The sequence below is a fragment of the Oncorhynchus mykiss genome, chromosome 5, assembly GCF_013265735.2.
Source record: "Oncorhynchus mykiss isolate Arlee chromosome 5, USDA_OmykA_1.1, whole genome shotgun sequence".
Lineage (NCBI taxonomy): Eukaryota > Metazoa > Chordata > Actinopteri > Salmoniformes > Salmonidae > Oncorhynchus > Oncorhynchus mykiss.
The window spans coordinates 96552279-96569428 of NC_048569.1; the positions used below are offsets into that span (position 1 = coordinate 96552279).

Genomic DNA, 17150 nt, shown 5'->3' on the forward strand with positions numbered 1-17150 from the left:
TCACCAGCGGTTAACCACACGCTCTGAGGGTGACTCTCAAATGGCCCTCTATTCCCTATGTAGTACCTGGTGAAAAGTAGTGCACTACATAGGGAATAGGGTGCCATTTGGGACTGGGAATAAGGGAGGGCTCACAAAGGATTCCTTCTTTACCTGTTAGCCAGCAGTGTTTAGACTACAGTATGCTGTATTATAATGTGGTATCTGTCTCCTCTGACGTGTTACAGTATGCTGCTGTATTATAATGTGGGATCTGTCTCCACTGACGTGTTACAGTATGCTGTATTATAATGTGGTATCTGTCTCCACTGACGTGTTACAGTATGCTGCTGTATTATAATGTGGTATCTGTCTCCACTGACGTGTTACAGTATGCTGCTGTATTATAATGTGGTATCTGTCTCCTCTGACGTGTTACAGTATGCTGCTGTATTATAATGTGGTATCTGTCTCCTCTGACGTGTTACAGTATGCTGCTGTATTATAATGTGGTATCTGTCTCCTCTGACGTGTTACAGTATGCTGCTGTATTATGTGGTATCTGTCTCCTCTGACGTGTTACAGTATGCTGCTGTATTATAATGTGGTATCTGTCTCCTCTGACGTGTTACAGTATGCTGCTGTATTATAATGTGGTTTCTGTCTCCTCTGACGTGTTACAGTATGCTGCTGTATTATAATGTGGTATGTCTCCACTGACGTGTTACAGTATGCTGCTGTATTATAATGTGGTATCTGTCTCCACTGACGTGTTACAGTATGCTGCTGTATAATGTGGTATCTGTCTCCTCTGACGTGTTACCACAGTATAATACAGCAGCATACTGTAACACGTCAGAGGAGACAGATACCACATTATAATACAGCAGCATACTGTATCTGTCTCCTCTGACATGTTACAGTATGATGCTGTATTATAATGTGGTATCTGTCTCCTCTGACGTGTTACAGATGCAGCTTTATTATGTGGTATCTGTCTCCTCTGACGTGTTACAGTATGCTGCTGTATTATAATGTGGTATCTGTCTCCTCTGACGTGTTACAGTATGCTGCTGTATTATAATGTGGTATGTCTCCACTGACGTGTTACAGTATGCTGTATTATGTGGTATCTGTCTCCACTGACGTGTTACAGTATGCTGCTGTATTATAATGTGGTATCTGTCTCCTCTGACGTGTTACAGTATGCTGCTGTTATTATAATGTGGTATCTGTCTCCACTGACGTGTTACAGTATGCTGCTGTTATTATAATGTGGTATCTGTCTCCACTGACGTGTTACAGTATGCTGTATTATAATGTGGTATCTGTCTCCTCTGGCGTGTTACAGTATGCTGCTGTATTATAATGTGGTATCTGTCTCCTCTGACGTGTTACAGTATGCTGCTGTTATTATAATGTGGTATCTGTCTCCACTGACGTGTTACAGTATGCTGTATTATAATGTGGTATGTCTCCACTGACATGTTACAGTATGCTGCTGTATTATAATGTGGTATCTGTCTCCACTGACATGTTACAGTATGCTGCTGTATTATAATGTGGTATCTGTCTCCTCTGACGTGTTACAGTATGCTGCTGTTATTATAATGTGGTATCTGTCTCCACTGACGTGTTACAGTATGCTGTATTATAATGTGGTATGTCTCCACTGACATGTTACAGTATGCTGCTGTATTATAATGTGGTATCTGTCTCCACTGACGTGTTACAGTATGCTGCTGTATTATGTGGTATCTGTCTACACTGACGTGTTACAGTGTGCTGCTGTATAATGTGGTATCTGTCTCCTCTGACGTGTTACAGTATGCTGCTGTTATTATAATGTGGTATCTGTCTCCACTGACGTGTTACAGTATGCTGCTGTATTATAATGTGGTATCTGTCTCCACTGACGTGTTACAGTATGCTGCTGTTATTATAATGTGGTATCTGTCTCCTCTGACGTGTTACAGTATGCTGCTGTTATTATAATGTGGTATCTGTCTCCACTGACGTGTTACAGTATGCTGCTGTTATTATAATGTGGTATCTGTCTCCACTGACGTGTTACAGTATGCTGCTGTATTATAATGTGGTATGTCTCCACTGACGTGTTACAGTATGCTGCTGTATTATAATGTGGTATCTGTCTCCACTGACGTGTTACAGTATGCTGCTGTATTATGTGGTATCTGTCTCCTCTGACATGTTACAGTATGCTGCTGTATTATAATGTGGTATCTGTCTCCACTGACGTGTTACAGTATGCTGCTGTATTATAATGTGGTATCTGTCTCCTCTGACGTGTTACAGTATGATGCTGTATTATAATGTGGTATCTGTCTCCACTGACGTGTTACAGTATGCTGCTGTATTATGTGGTATCTGTCTCCACTGACATGTTACAGTATGCTGCTGTATTATAATGTGGTATCTGTCTCCACTGACGTGTTACAGTATGCTGCTGTATTATAAAGTGGTATCTGTCTCCACTGACGTGTTACAGTATGCTGTATTATAATGTGGTATCTGTCTCCTCTGACGTGTTACAGTATGCTGCTGTATTATAATGTGATATCTGTCTCCACTGACGTGTCCACCGGGGATACATGTTTCTAGAACAGGGGTGTTGACATTGAATGTTCATATTTGCCAACAGTAGGACAGGCTTCAAACACTAACACATGTCTGTAGCGATGTTATGAAAGTGACTGGAGATGAGGAGATGATTACATTCACCCAATCAGCCTGATCTCTGGTGGGTTGTTTTAAATGAACTATTTTAAACTACAAAACTTGCCAAGTGAAGAATGTTGATTCAGTTCTCGACATGGCTTTCATAAACCTTTTGAGCCTCAGATAAGTCATCATACTAAGGTTCAAACTCCTTCTCATATTTTTTGGAGGGCGACGGTGAATGAGACAGTAAAGTTAGGAGAGTTTTATTAGAAGGGAGGAGAATGTGTATTAGAGGTCTGATCTTTTTAAACGCACACTGACTTGTCCGTCGCTTGCTTTCTCTCCCACCATCCCCCTCTCCCTCCTTCCTACCCACCGTCCCCCTCTCCCTCCCTCCTACCCACCGTCTCCCTCTCCCTCTTCTCCTACCCACCGTCCCCCTCTCCTTCTCTCCCCCACCCACCAAGGCTACCCGTCACTGCGTATTGAGAAGAACGACCTGAGAAGCGTTAGTCTGCTTGAAGCCAAAGCCAAGGTCAAAGACATCTCCATCTCCAGACTGAGAGTCACTCTACGGGACGTCCTGCACGAAGGTAACACACACACACACACACTGATAGTCACTCTACGGGACGTCCTGCATGAAGGTAACACACACTGATAGTCACTCTACAGGACGTCCTGCACGAAGGTAACACACACACACACCTACACACACTGAGTCACTCTACGGGATGTCCTACACGAAGGTAACGCGCAGAGTATTGCACCAGCGACTGTAACAGTTCGCAAAACTCCCCCCAGAATTCCAGAGCGGACTGGCGCTGAAGTCTGAATATAGCCTGAATTGTGATTATTGGATTAAACTGCATTAAACCATCACACCACAAGTATCCTGACTGACAGCTATAGCATACACAGTCACAGGACACACACTGCGCTGCGACGTGACCCAACTTGTCCGGTAGATCAGTTGTTCTCTTCTGGGGAGTATCTTCTGACCTTCTGCAATTATCTCATGTTGTGAAACCAAAAGAACACGGAACACAATGTCCAACTCCGTTTATGTTATTGTGTTACCTGGTTGTGAAACTAAAGATGGTACAGAACACACGGTCCAATGACCAGCTCTCACTTCCAACTGACACTAACCAAGGCGTGACATCCTGACCAAAACATTCCTTTCAAAACTCTGCACAATAGAACAACGTGGTCATTCGTCAGTGTGTAGGTGTGAAACGAGGTGGTCGTTTGTCTGTGTGTAGTTGTGAAACGCCTCGGCCGTTCGTCAGTGTGTAGGTGTGAAACGACGTGGTCATTCGTCAGTGTGTAGGTAGGTGTGAAATGCTGCGGTTGTTCATCAGTGTGCTGTTCATCGCGGTCGTTCGTCACCACCTCAGTCATCGGCTTCATCAATAAGTGCATTGACGACATCGTCCCCACAGTGACCGTACGTACATTTCCCAACCAGAAGCCATGGATTACAGGTGTCATCCACATCGAGCTAAAGGCTAGAGCTTCTGCTTTCAAGGAGTGGGACACTAATCCAGATGCCTATTAGAAATCCCGCTATGCCCTCAGGCAAACCATCAAACAGACAAAGTGTCAATACAGGACTAAGAAGCTCGTCGGATGTGGCAGGGCTTAACCTCTCTGGGAAATGTGGGACTGTAGCGTCCCACCCCGCCAACAGCCAGTGAAAGTGCAGGGCGCCAAAATTCAAAACAACAAAAATCTCATAATTAAAATTCCTCAAACATACAAGTATTTTACACCATTTTAAAGATATAATTCTCGTTAATCCAGCCACAGTGTCTGATTTCAAAAAGGCTTTACAGTGAAAGCACCACAAACAATTATGTTAGGTCACCAAGTCACAGAAAAACACAGCCATTTTTCCAGCCAAAGAGAGGAGTCACAAAAAACAACAGAAATATAGATTAAATTAATCACTAACCTTTGATGATCTTCATCAGATTACACTTACATGTATTGTGTAACATGAAATCATCTGTTTTTTTAGTTAGATAAAGTTCATATTTATATCCCAAAATCTCATTTTACCTTGGCGTGTTATGTTCAGTAGTTCCAAAACATGCAGTGATTTTGCAGAGAGCCACATCAATTTACAGAAATACTCATTATAAACATTGATAAGAGATACAACTATTATACATGGAACTTGAGATTAACTTCTCCTTAATGCAACCGCTGTGTCAGATTTTTTTTTTTACTTTACGGAAAAAGCATACCATGCAATAATCTGAGTACGGCGCTCAGAGCCCAAACAAGCCAAAAAGATATCCTCCATATTGTGCAGTCAACAGAAGTCAGAAATAGCATTATAAATATTCACTTACCTTTGATGATCTTCATCAGAATGCACTCCCAGGAATCCCAGTTCCACAATAAATGTTTGATTTGTTCGATAAAGTTCATAATTTATGTCCAACACCTCCTTTTGTTAGCGCGTTTTGTAAACAAATCCAAACTCACGACGCACGTGCAAGTCCAGCGGAAAGGTTGGAAGCCCAAAAAGTTTTGTTACAGTCCGTAGAAACATGTCAAACAAAGTACAGAATCAATCTTTAGGATGTTTTTACCATAAATATACAATAATGTTCCAACCGGAGAATTCCTTTGTCTGTAGAAAAGCAATGGAACGCGAGGTAACTCTCACGTGAACGATCGTCACGAGCACCTTATTCCTCCAAGCTACTAAATACTGCCCCCCCCCGTCCCAAAGAAGTTAAACTATTACGGAACTACAAAGGGAGACCCAAACGCGAGCTGCCCAGTGACGTGAGACTACCAGACGAGCTAAATGCCTTTTATGCTCACTTCGAGGCAAGCAACACTGAAGCATTCACGCGAGCATTAGCTGTTCTGGATGACTGTGATAACGCTCTCGGTAGCTGATGTGCGCAAGACCTTTAAACGTTCCCCTCATGTTTCAGCATGATAATGCACGGCCCCATGTCGCAAGGATCTGTGCACAATTCCTGGAAGCTGAAAATGTCCCAGTTCTTCCATGGCCTGCATACTCACCAGACATGTCACCCATTGATCACGTTTGGGATGCTCTGGATCAACGTGTCTGACAACGTGTTGCAGTTCCCACCAATATCCAGCAACTTCGTACATTTTACCAGTTTATTTTTTATATAGGAGGAGCACTGCCAGAGCCCTGCAAAATGACCTCCAGCAGGCCACAAATGTGCATGTGTCTGCTCAAACGGTCAGAAACAGACACCATGAGGGTGGTATGAGGGCCCGACGTCCACGTACAGGACGTTTGGCATTTGCCAGAGAACACCAGATGAAAGCAGTTTCACACTGAGCACATGTGACAGAGTCTGGAGACGCCTGCAACATCCTCCAGCATGACCGGTTTGGCGGTGGGTCAGTCATGGTGTGGGGGGGGCCGCACAACCCTCCATGTGCTCGCCAGAGGTAGCCTGACTGCCATTAGGTACCGAGGTGAGATCCTCAGACCCCTTGTGAGACCATATGCTGGTGCTGTTTGTCCTGGGTTCCTCCTAATGCAAGACAATGCTAGACCTCATGTGGCTGGAGTGTGTCAGCAGTTCCTGCAAGAGGAAGGCATTGATGCTATATACAGTACTGGCCCGCCCGTTCCCCAGACCTGATTCCAATTGAGCACATCTGGGACATCAGACTGTCCAGGAGTTGGCGGATGCTTTAGTCCAGGTCTGGGAGGAGTTCCCTCAGGAGACCATCCGCCACCTCATCAGGAGCATGCCCAGGCGTTGTAGGGAGGTCATACAGGCACGTGGAGGCCACACACACTACTGAGCCTCATTTTGACTTGTTTTAAGGACAATAAAGTTGGATCAGCCTGTAGTGTGGTTTTCCACTTTAATTTTGAGTGTGACTCCAAATCTAGAACTCCATGGGTTGATACATTTGATTACCATTGATAATTTGTGTGTGATTTTGTTGTCAGCACATTCAACTATGTAAAGAGAAAAGTATTTCATAAGAATATTTCATTCATTCAGATCTAGGATGTGTTATTTTAGTGTTCCCCTTATTTTTTTGAGCAGTATATATGGAGTGTAGCTCCAGTCCTGGTCTGGCTCTGGCCTTGCTCCAGTGTAGCTCCAGTCCTGGTCTGGCTCTGGCCTTGCTCCAGTGTAGCTCCAGTCCTGGTCTGGCTCTGGCCTTGCTCCAGTGTAGCTCTGGTCTGGCTCTGGCCTTGCTCCAGTCCTGGTCTGGCTCTGGCCTTGCTCCAGTGTAGCTCCGGTCTGGCTCTGGCCTTGCTCCAGTGTACCAGTGTAGCTCCAGTCCTGGTCTGGCTCTGGCCTTGCGCCAGTGTAGCTCCAGTCCTGGTCTGGCTCTGGCCTTGCTCCAGTCCTGGTCTGGCTCTGGCCTTGGTCCAGTCCTGGTCTGGCCTTGGCCAGGCTCCAGTGTAGCTCCAGTCCTGGTCTGGCTCTGGCCTTGCTCCAGTGTAGCTCCAGTCCTGGTCTGGCTCTGGCCTTGCGCCAGTGTAGCTCCAGTCCTGGTCTGGCTCTGGCCTTGCTCCAGTCCTGGTCTGGCTCTGGCCTTGGTCCAGTCCTGGTCTGGCCTTGGCCAGGCTCCAGTGTAGCTCCAGTCCTGGTCTGGCTCTGGCCTTGCTCCAGTGTAGCTCCAGTCCTGGTCTGGCTCTGGCCTTGCTCCAGCTCACCTCTGGTCTGGCCCCTAGCTGAGAGGATGTTGACACAACGGCCTGCAGAAATCACACTACTCCTCAGCATAAACTGATCTGATCCTCCCTGGCTCCCATAGCCCAAGGATCTGTGTGTGTTATGTGTTTATAACAACTAGTGCTTATTGATGGAAACATCGCTCACTTCTGTGAATATGATTTGTTTTACTGACTTTATTATTATTTATTCATTGTTTTTATCAGACGGCTGCAGACTATATTGAAAACCCTCAGGCACACTGCACAAACAGTGTTGCTATCATTGATTAACAGTACTTCTGACTGTGCTCGTAGATTCCATGTACACCTAATGATCGATGCTGTAGTCTTTTTTTTTAGTTTTAGGATCGTTGTTTGCTGATCACTCATGATATCCAATTCCCTCTGTCCCAGAGACCTCACGTTATCAGCGTGCCTGCCTTGTGCAACGAGGACTGGAGTCAGTTGTTTTTGCCAAAGTGATGTGGTAACTCTTCAGATTTACAGCAGAATATTACCTCAGTCAGTGTTTACCGGAACACCGGGCCTATAGGAAGAGGTCAGGGTGTTTGTGAGGGAGGCAGAGAAAAGGAGCCTTGGAGTGGGATCTCTATTCCGTATGGTTTTCAGTGAGCCTGCAGGTCCAGACTCGCCCGACAGAGCCAGGGAGAGAGCAAAGAGACAGTTAAACCCTGTTGTTGTCTGTCATCGCTGCTCCTGGTGAGACACGGGGCCAAGTTGGCCTCGAGGCCTGGATTCTTCAGTTTACCTTGATGGTTTATGCGCTTAAATTTATTTTTACCTGCCCTCTGCTCGGTTTCTCTGTCCCTGAAGCTATCAATGCTTATATTAGAAAGGCGTGGAAACGCACATGTTCTCTTATCTTTACCATGTGTTGTAGCTGTGTGTCAGAATAGCTCTGTCATAGTCCCCTGATTTGTCAGAAGGTTGACTGTCATCAGCATAGCGATGGTAAGCGAGCCTGTGAGGATATGACCAAAGTGACCCGTGAGGACCTATTACCAAGCCCTGGTGGACACCGGTAGTGAGTCATTAAAGAATACCTTGTACAGAGCCCTGGGGGACACCGGTAGTGAGAACAGGAGAGGTCCTAGTACTGAGCCCTGGAGGAATACCAGTTTTACATTGCCCTGAGGGACACCAGTAGTGAGAACGATAGCGAGCCCTGGGGACCACCAGTTTTACAGAGCCCTAAAATGCTCTTTGGGGTTCTGTGTCATTTTAATGTTTTCCAATTAGTGATAAAAGAATGAACATAGACTCACCCTCTGTCCTCCAGTCTGTGAGGTGACAGTTCACTGACAGTCTGTCAATGAGATGCGCTGGCCTGCCTCTGCCTCAATCAAATATGTGCTCTTCTTTCACAGGAACATTTGGCCGCATCTTCCACGGTGTTCTGTTGGACGAAAAGGACCCGGCCAAGGAGAAATGTTGCTTTGTGAAGACAGTGAAAGGTACGCAGTCATTGGTTCCCATGTTGACTGTCTGCAACCCATTCGTTCCCATGTTGACTGTCTGCAACCCATTGGTTCCCATGTTGACTGTCTGCAACCCATTGGTTCCCATGTTGACTGTCTGCAACCCATTGGTTCCCATGTTGACTGTCTGCAACCCATTGGTTCCCATGTTGACTGTCTGCAACCCATTGGTTCCCATGTTGACTGTCTGCAACCCATTGGTTCCCATGTTGACTGTCTGCAACCCATTGGTTCCCGCGTCACTGCTTCAGCTACTGCACTCTAGTGTAACAAACAATGTTTGAAACATGTATGCTGTAAAGTTAGTTCAAAAATGTTCCCCCATCTCCCTTTCATGGGTAACTTACTGTGTGTTTAGAAACTGAAGTGCTTGGCAAACAGTATTTAAGTCAGGTGCCATGAGGGGGGCATAAGGTCCCTGAGTAAACTGAGTGCCACTCGATCTGTTTCTACCAAGTTGCTATGGCTACTTTATCTCTGTACTAAAGCCACGCAGACTCCCGAGAAGCCCTCCGTAGGAGAAATTCCACTGTTAAAAGGGTGACCGAAAGTTCAAGCTGGTGTCAATTGTACCGTGCTCAGAAAATGAATGGTACACGAGAATATAGTTCATCGGGTCTTTTGGATTTGAAACCTTTCAAGAACCTTTCAACAATGTTATTGACATCCTAAAAGTGTCGTAATACCCCGATCAGTGAGTCCATTAATGTTTATACTGTGTATTGCTGATATCTGCTAATTTCCCACCAGTTTCAATAAACGGATATGGACTTCTCATTAGGTTTCCTGTGCATATGAAAATAGTTGTTAGTAGGGCTGTTAGCCTACTGATTAGAACTGAATTGTTAAACAAAGATTATGGGTTTGGGTTCGATGGACTCTGACCACATATAATTTTTTTTCTTTTTTTACCTTTTGTTTAACTAGGCAAGTCAGCTAAGAACAAATTCTTATTTTCAATGACGGCCTAGGAACAGTGGGTTAACTGCCTTGTTCAGGGGCAGAACGACAGATTTTTACCTTGTCAGCTCGGGGATTTGAACTTGCAACCTTTCGGTTACTGGTCCAACACTCTAACCACTAGGTCTACCCTGCCGCCCCACGTGACCTTATATCTCGTCAGGTGGAAGAGTACCCTTAGTTTACCACCCCCACAGCGTATGGCTCTCCTTCCCACAGACGTTCTCAGGTTCGTGTCTCCCTTCCAGCTGACCTTTGCCCTCTTGCTCCCCTAGCCACTTCCATGTTTATCCAGGGTGGAGTGGGTTCCAGACCATGAACAATGTGCCCACCACCATGCCAACCATACCAGGGTCCTGCTTTGTTCATCATTCCACTTCCTCCTCCTCTTCCTCCCAGCAGGCCCAGAGAGCAGGAAACAAGCCCGCTTCCCAGAAGGCCTCTCTCTCTCTCTCCCAGATTAAACACGGGCCCTCTGTAGACCTGGGTTCAATTAGTTTAAGAAATCACTTCAAATACTTTATCTGGGTTTGATTGAGTTTGGCCAATTAGAATCAATAGAATAGTCACGTGACTGCAAACCCCACCCATCTGACACCCCAGGCATACTGGAGGCAAAAAAAAAACAGCCAATATTTTTACAAAATATTTTAAATAGTATTAGAAGCCAGTTCTGGGCCTCTGTGTGGCTTGGCTTGGCAAGAGTCAATCTAGCGTCTGTGCGTTTCCAACCAGAGAAGATATAACTCTCACAGGAAGCCATGGCTGGGGCTGTTCTCAGAAAATGGAATGGTGTGAGGTCAAGAGGGTTGTTAGACTGTTAGATGACCTTTTTAGACCCCCCCCCCCCCCCCCCCCCCCCCCTGTTAGTCAGGAGGAATGTTCATGGCCAAGGAGCGTTAGTATACAGCAGAAGCAGTCTGAGTGGTGTTTATGGTTTGCGTTCCACAACTTAAGTTATGTCTCCTTCAAGACTTCAGTGTAGATCCCTAGATTTCTAGACTAAAGTTGAGCATCTTGTCTTTCACTTCTCTCATTCTGTAGACCATGCCTCTGAGGTGCAGGTGACCATGATGCTGACAGAAAGCTGTAAACTACGAGGACTTCATCACAGGTAATCAATCAGTCAATCAAATCATCACGGGGACATCGCAACCAGCTGAACTGGAGATCAGGCAGAGAGCTCTGTTTTTAATTCTGTGGGTTAGTCAGTAAGTCAAGGGGCTAGCCTCTGGCGTCCTTGTTTATTTCCACATGGCATGGCGAGACACGTATGCAACTCGCGCTGAGTCGTCTGCTCCGCAACGACCGTCATCGTTCTAATTCTATGGTCGTAACAATCAAATTTCCCTCAACTGGAAACTGAGTTGAAACCTGTTGAGTCACCTTTGCACAAGGTTCCCACTAGATTTCCCCACACTAAGACACACACCATCTGTTAAAACGATTGCTTTGGATCCTGGATGTCAGTTGGAAGAATTGAATTGAATTTATTTATAAATTGTACAACCAGAACGTGTTTCCCCGGCCGTGGCGATATACTGTGATATATATATATATTACTGGTGTAATAACACAAACTCCCCTGAACTCGGCACTACTTTGGAAACTTGTCGTAAGGGTCTCGGCACCACCTTGCTTAGCTAGGGTTTCTCCACACTGAAGATGACTAACTGTTGTCTTACGGGTTGTTCCTCATTCTGTGAAAACCCTTAAACTGTCTATACAGTTTTGTCTGCTGTGCCTAGGGCCCTGTGTTGTGTGCAGTCATGTGACGTAGCAATATTTGATCCTGTATTTTTAAAGCCTTATCCAGACATAAGAATATCACCAAAAATGAACGCCATCGTGTGATGTTGGTGCTGGGAGGGGAGGGTGAGGTTGTTGCTGGGGGGGTTGGTGCTGGGGAGGTGTGAGGTTGGTGCTGCTGGGGGGGGGGGGGGGGGGGGTGCTGGGGGATTGTGTGGGTGGGTGTGCGCACACTGTGTGGTTAATTCTGTGAATGCCGTGTCAGTTCGTCACGGGCCCACACCTTCCTCTTCCCCTTCCTGAGGTCAGGCGGTCACAGTGAGAGACGTCTCTCCTCGTTTCATCTGCTCTCCGAGATGCATCCTTCCTCTGTCTGGCAGCCTCCACCGTCCTACCGGCCAACACTAAAACTAATCTTCCCAGAATTCCCTCCTGTGTGACACATTGTCACGCAATGGGCTTTACTGGTTTTAACACCTCACCAATCTTCAACAGAATATATACCCACTCAGTGGAGTTGGTTTTTACCCTGCTGAGACACAGGTTGAATAATATTTACCCTTGGGGTAGAATATTAGAAGACACGTTTACCTTCTAACCAAAGGACCGACAAAGTATCTATATTGCTAGATATATTACTGGACTTGAGGTACCTCTTGTAAAAATAGATTTTTAATCCAAATGAGACATAACTGGATAGTTTGACCTCTTTTTTTTATTTTTTATTTTTTTATGTTATGTTTCTGTTTACTCACCCGCTTCTGAACCGTGATGGTGGGGCTTGTTCCACATTACAGCCGACTGATCGACAAAATCACCTTGTATCGTAAATAACTACTCATTTTATTATTTGTAGTTCAGTCAGTCACACTGGATACAGTGCCCTCGAAGACGACCAGATTTCTCGGCCTCATATTTCTGAACAGCTGAAATAAAACTATTATGACCCCCTCAATGGAAAGATGAGACTCTCAGGAATACGATGACCCTCACAAGTGTCTTGGTATCGCCAGTCTACCAACTTTAGTCTGAGGTGTCAGAAACATTTTGGGCTACAATAACCCCCCTCCCACCCCTGATACCAGTTCATTTATGGAGACTTTTTTTGTACCAAAAATAAGGGGTTAACTACATGTAAATATTAATAATCCTGATATATTTCTTAATCTCTCAGATATAGGACAGACACTTCAGAACAAATTTCATTGTGATTGTTTAGGGGGACTGTCTGTTGTTCCATTTAGTGAATCTGTTATTCACTGTGTTTCTATGGGCTAATAGCAGTAAGGACTGTCTGTTATTCAATGTGTTTCTATGGGCTAATAGCAGTAAGGACTATCTGTTATTCAATGTGTTTCTATGGGCTAATAGTCCTTACTGCTATCTGTTATTCAATGTGTTTCTATTGGCTAATAGCAGTAAGGACTGTCTGTTATTCAATGTGTTTCTATGGGCTAATAGCAGTAAGGACTATCTGTTATTCAATATGTTTCTATGGGCTAATAGTCCTTACTGCTATCTGTTATTCAATGTGTTTCTATGGGCTAATAGCAGTAAGGCCAAATTTAGGCAGCGGGGCACTGAGCAGCAGCTAGGTAGGCAGTGGGGCACTGAGCAGCAGCAGCTAGGTAGGCAGGTAGGCAGCGGGGCACTGAGCAGCAGCAGCTAGGTAGGCAGGTAGGCAGCGGGGCACTGAGCAGCAGCTAGGCAGGCAGGTAGGCAGCGGGGCACTGAGCAGCAGCAGCTAGGTAGGTAGGTAGGTAGACAGCAGGGCACTGAGCAGCAGTTAGGTAGGTAGGTAGGTAGGCAGCGGGACATTGAGCAGCAGGTAGGTAGGTAGGTAGGCAGCGGGGCACTGAGCAGCAGCAGCTAGGTAGGTAGGTAGGCAGCAGGGCACTGAGCGGTAGGTAGGTAGGTAGGCAGCGGGGCACTGAGCAGCAGCAGCTAGGTAGGTAGGTAGGTAGACAGCAGGGCACTGAGCAGCAGTTAGGTAGGTACAGTGGGGCAAAAAAGTATTTAGTCAGCCACCAATTGCAAGTTCTCCCACTTAAAAAGATGAGAGAGGCCTGTAATTTTCATCATAGGTACACTTACACTATGACAGACAAAATGAGAAAAAGAATTCCAGAAAATCACATTGTAGGATTTTTAATGAATTTATTTGCAAATTATGATGAAAAATAAGTATTTGGTTACCTAAAAACAAGCAAGATTTCTGGCTCTCACAGACCTGTAACTTCTTCTTTAAGAGGCTCCTCTGTCCTCCACTCGTTACCTGTATTAATGGCACCTGTTTGAACTTGTTATCAGTATAAAAGACACCTGTCCACAACCTCAAACAGTCACACTCCAAACTCCACTATGGCCAAGACCAAAGAGCTGTCAAAGGACACAAGAAACAAAATTGTAGACCTGCACCAGGCTGGGAAGACTGAATCTGCAATAGGTAAGCAGCTTGGTTTGAAGAAATCAACTGTGGGAGCAATTATTAGGAAATGGAAGACATACAAGACCACTGATAATCTCCCTTGATCTGGGCCTCCACGGAAGATCTCACCCCGTGGGGTCAAAATGATCACAACAACGGTGAGCAAAAATCCCAGAACCACACGGGGAGACCTAGTGAATGACCTGCAGAAAGCTGGGACCAAAGTAACAAAGCCTACCATCAGTAACACACTGCGCCGCCAGGGACTCAAATCCTGCAGTGCCAGACGTGTCTCCCTGCTTAAGCCAGTACATGTCCAGGCCCGTCTGAAGTTTGCTAGAGAGCATTTGGATGATCCAGAAGAAGATTGGGAGAATGTCATATGGTCAGATGGAACCAAAATAGAAGGAGGACAAAGAATGCTGAGTTGCATCCAAAGAACACCATACCAACTGTGAAGCATGGGGGTGGAAACATCATGCTTGGGGGCTGTTTTTCTGCAAAGGAAAGAATGAATGGGGCCATGTATCGTGAGATTTTGAGTGAAAACCTCCTTCCATCAGCAAGGGCATTGAAGATGAAACGTGGCTGGGTCTTTCAGCATGACAATGATCCCAAACACACCGCCCGGGCAACGAAGGAGTGGCTTCGTAAAAAGCATTTCAAGGTCCTGGAGTGACCTAGCCAGTCTCCAGATCTCAACCCTATAGAAAATCTTTGGAGGGAGTTGAAAGTCTGTGTTGCCCAGCAACAGCCCCAAAACATCACTGCTCTTGAGGAGATCTGCATGGAGGAATGGGCCAAAATACCAGCAACAGTGTGTGAAAACCTTGTGAAGACTTACAGAAAACATTTGACCTCTGTCATTGCCAACAAAGGGTATTTAACAAAGTATTGAGAAACTTTTGTTATTGACCAAATACTTATTTTCCACCATAATTTGCAAATAAATTCATTAAAAATCCTACAATGTGATTTTCTGGATTTTTTTTCTCATTTTGTCTGTCATAGTTGAAGTGTAGTACCTATGATGAAAATTACAGGCCTCTCATCTTTTTAAGTGGGAGAACTTGCACAATTGGTGGCTGACTAAATACTTTTTTGCCTCACTGTAGGTAGGCAGCGGGGCACTGAGCAGCAGCAGCTAGGTAGGTAGGTAGGTAGGTAGGTAGGTAGGTAGCTAGGTAGGCAGCGGGGCACTGAGCAGCAGCAGCTAGGTAGGTAGGCAGCGGGACACTGAGCAGCAGCTAGGTAGGCAGCGGGGCACTGAGCAGCAGCTAGGTAGGCAGCGGGGCACTGAGCAGCAGCAGCTAGGTAGGTAGGTAGGTAGGTAGCGAGACACTGAGCAGCAGCAGCTAGGTAGGTAGGTAGGTAGGTAGGTAGGTAGGTAGCGAGACACTGAGCAGCAGCAGCTAGGTAGGTAGACAGCGGGACACTGAGCAGCAGCAGGTAGGTAGGTAGTGGGGCACTGAGCAGCAGCTAGGTAGGTAGGTAGGTAGGTAGGTAGGTAGGTAGGTAGCGGCACACTGAGCAGCAGCAGCTAGGTAGGTAGGTAGTGGGGCACTGAGCAGCAGCAGCTAGGTAGGTAGGTAGCGAGGCACTGAGCAGCAGCAGCTAGGTAGGTAGGTAGGTAGGTAGGTAGCGGGGCACTGAGCAGCAGCAGCTAGGTAGGTAGGTAGCTAGGTAGGTAGGTAGTGGGGCACTGAGCAGCAGCAGCTAGGTAGGTAGGTAGGTAGCGGGGCACTGAGCAGCAGCAGCTAGGTAGGTAGGTAGGTAGCGGGGCACTGAGCAGCAGCAGCTAGGTAGGTAGGTAGGTAGGTAGGTAGGCAGCGGGGCACTGAGCAGCAGCAGCTAGGTAGGTAGGTAGGTAGCGGGGCACTGAGCAGCAGCAGCTAGGTAGGCAGGTAGGTGAAAAAAATCCTGCACATATGCAGAAATCTCTTTAGCCAATGCAAATCGAGTTTCCAGAAAGCCCGGAACCTCATCCACTCTGAATAAAGTTTCTAAACATATTTCTGATGTGTTCTCTTGCTCTCTCTCCTTTCCCCGAACACAGATACAGTGCCTTGCAAAAGTATTCACCCCCTTGGTGTTTTTCCTATTTGGTTTCATTACAACCTGTAATTTAAATTTCAGGAAATGGACATACACAAAATAGTCCAAATTGGTGAAGTGAAATGAAAAAAATTACTTGTTTAAAAATACATTTTAAAAATGGAATAGTAGTGTGGTCATATGTATTCACCCCCTTTGCTATGAAGCCCCTAAATAAGATCTGATGCAACCAATTGCCTTCAGAAGTCACATAATTAGTTAATTGCACACAGGTGGACTTTATTTAAGTGTCACATGAGCTCAGTATGTACACACCTGTTCTGAAAGACCCCAGAGTCTGCAACACCACCAAGCAAGGGGCACCACCATGAAGACCAAAGAGCTCTCCAAACAGGTCAGGGACAAAGTTGTAGAGAAGTACAGATCATGGTTGGGTTATAAAACAATATCAGAAACTTTGAACATCCCACGGAGCACCATTTAAATCCATTATTAAAAATTGAAAGAATATGGCACCACAACAACAAACCTGTCAAGAGATGGCCGCTCACCAAAACTCACGGATCAGGCAAGGAGGGCATAAATCAGAGAGGCAACGAGGAGACCAAAGATAACCCTGAAGGAGCTGCAAAGTTCCACAGCGGAGATTTGGAGTATCTGTCCATAGGACCACTTTAAACCATACACTCCACAGAGCTGTGCTTTACAGAGGAGTGGCCAGAAAAAAGCCATTGCTTAAAGAAAAAAATAAGCAAACAAGTTTGGTGTTCGCCAAAAGGCATGGTTAGATGAGATTAAAATTGAGCTTTTTGGTCATCAAGGAAAACGTTGAGTTTGTGCCAGACATAACACCTCTCATCACCCCGAGAACAGCATCCCCACAGTGAAGCATGGTGGTGGTAGCATCATGCTGTGGGGATGTTTTTCATAGGCAGGGGACTGGGAAACTGGTCAGAATTGAAGGAATGATGAATGGCGCTAAATACAGGGACCTTGTTGAGGGGACCCTCTTCCAGCAGGACAATGACCCTAAGCATACTGCTAAAGCAACACTCGAGTGGTTTAAGGGGAAACATTTTTAAATTACTTGGGATGGCCTAGTCAAAGCCCA

At 45.7% G+C, this 17150-nt stretch overlaps 1 protein-coding gene across 3 annotated transcripts in view; it reads left to right on the forward strand.

Moving 5' to 3' along the window:
• The window catches only part of ryk (receptor like tyrosine kinase), a 144903-nt gene that overhangs the window by 77359 nt on the left and 50394 nt on the right, over positions 1 to 17150 (forward strand). For all 3 annotated transcript variants that reach the window (XM_036978933.1, XM_036978931.1, XM_036978932.1), the window contains 3 exons: positions 3129 to 3254; positions 8737 to 8823; positions 10852 to 10921. In XM_036978933.1, the coding sequence (XP_036834828.1) occupies positions 3129 to 3254; positions 8737 to 8823; positions 10852 to 10921 (283 nt within the window). The remainder of the gene's footprint in view (positions 1 to 3128; positions 3255 to 8736; positions 8824 to 10851; positions 10922 to 17150) is intronic.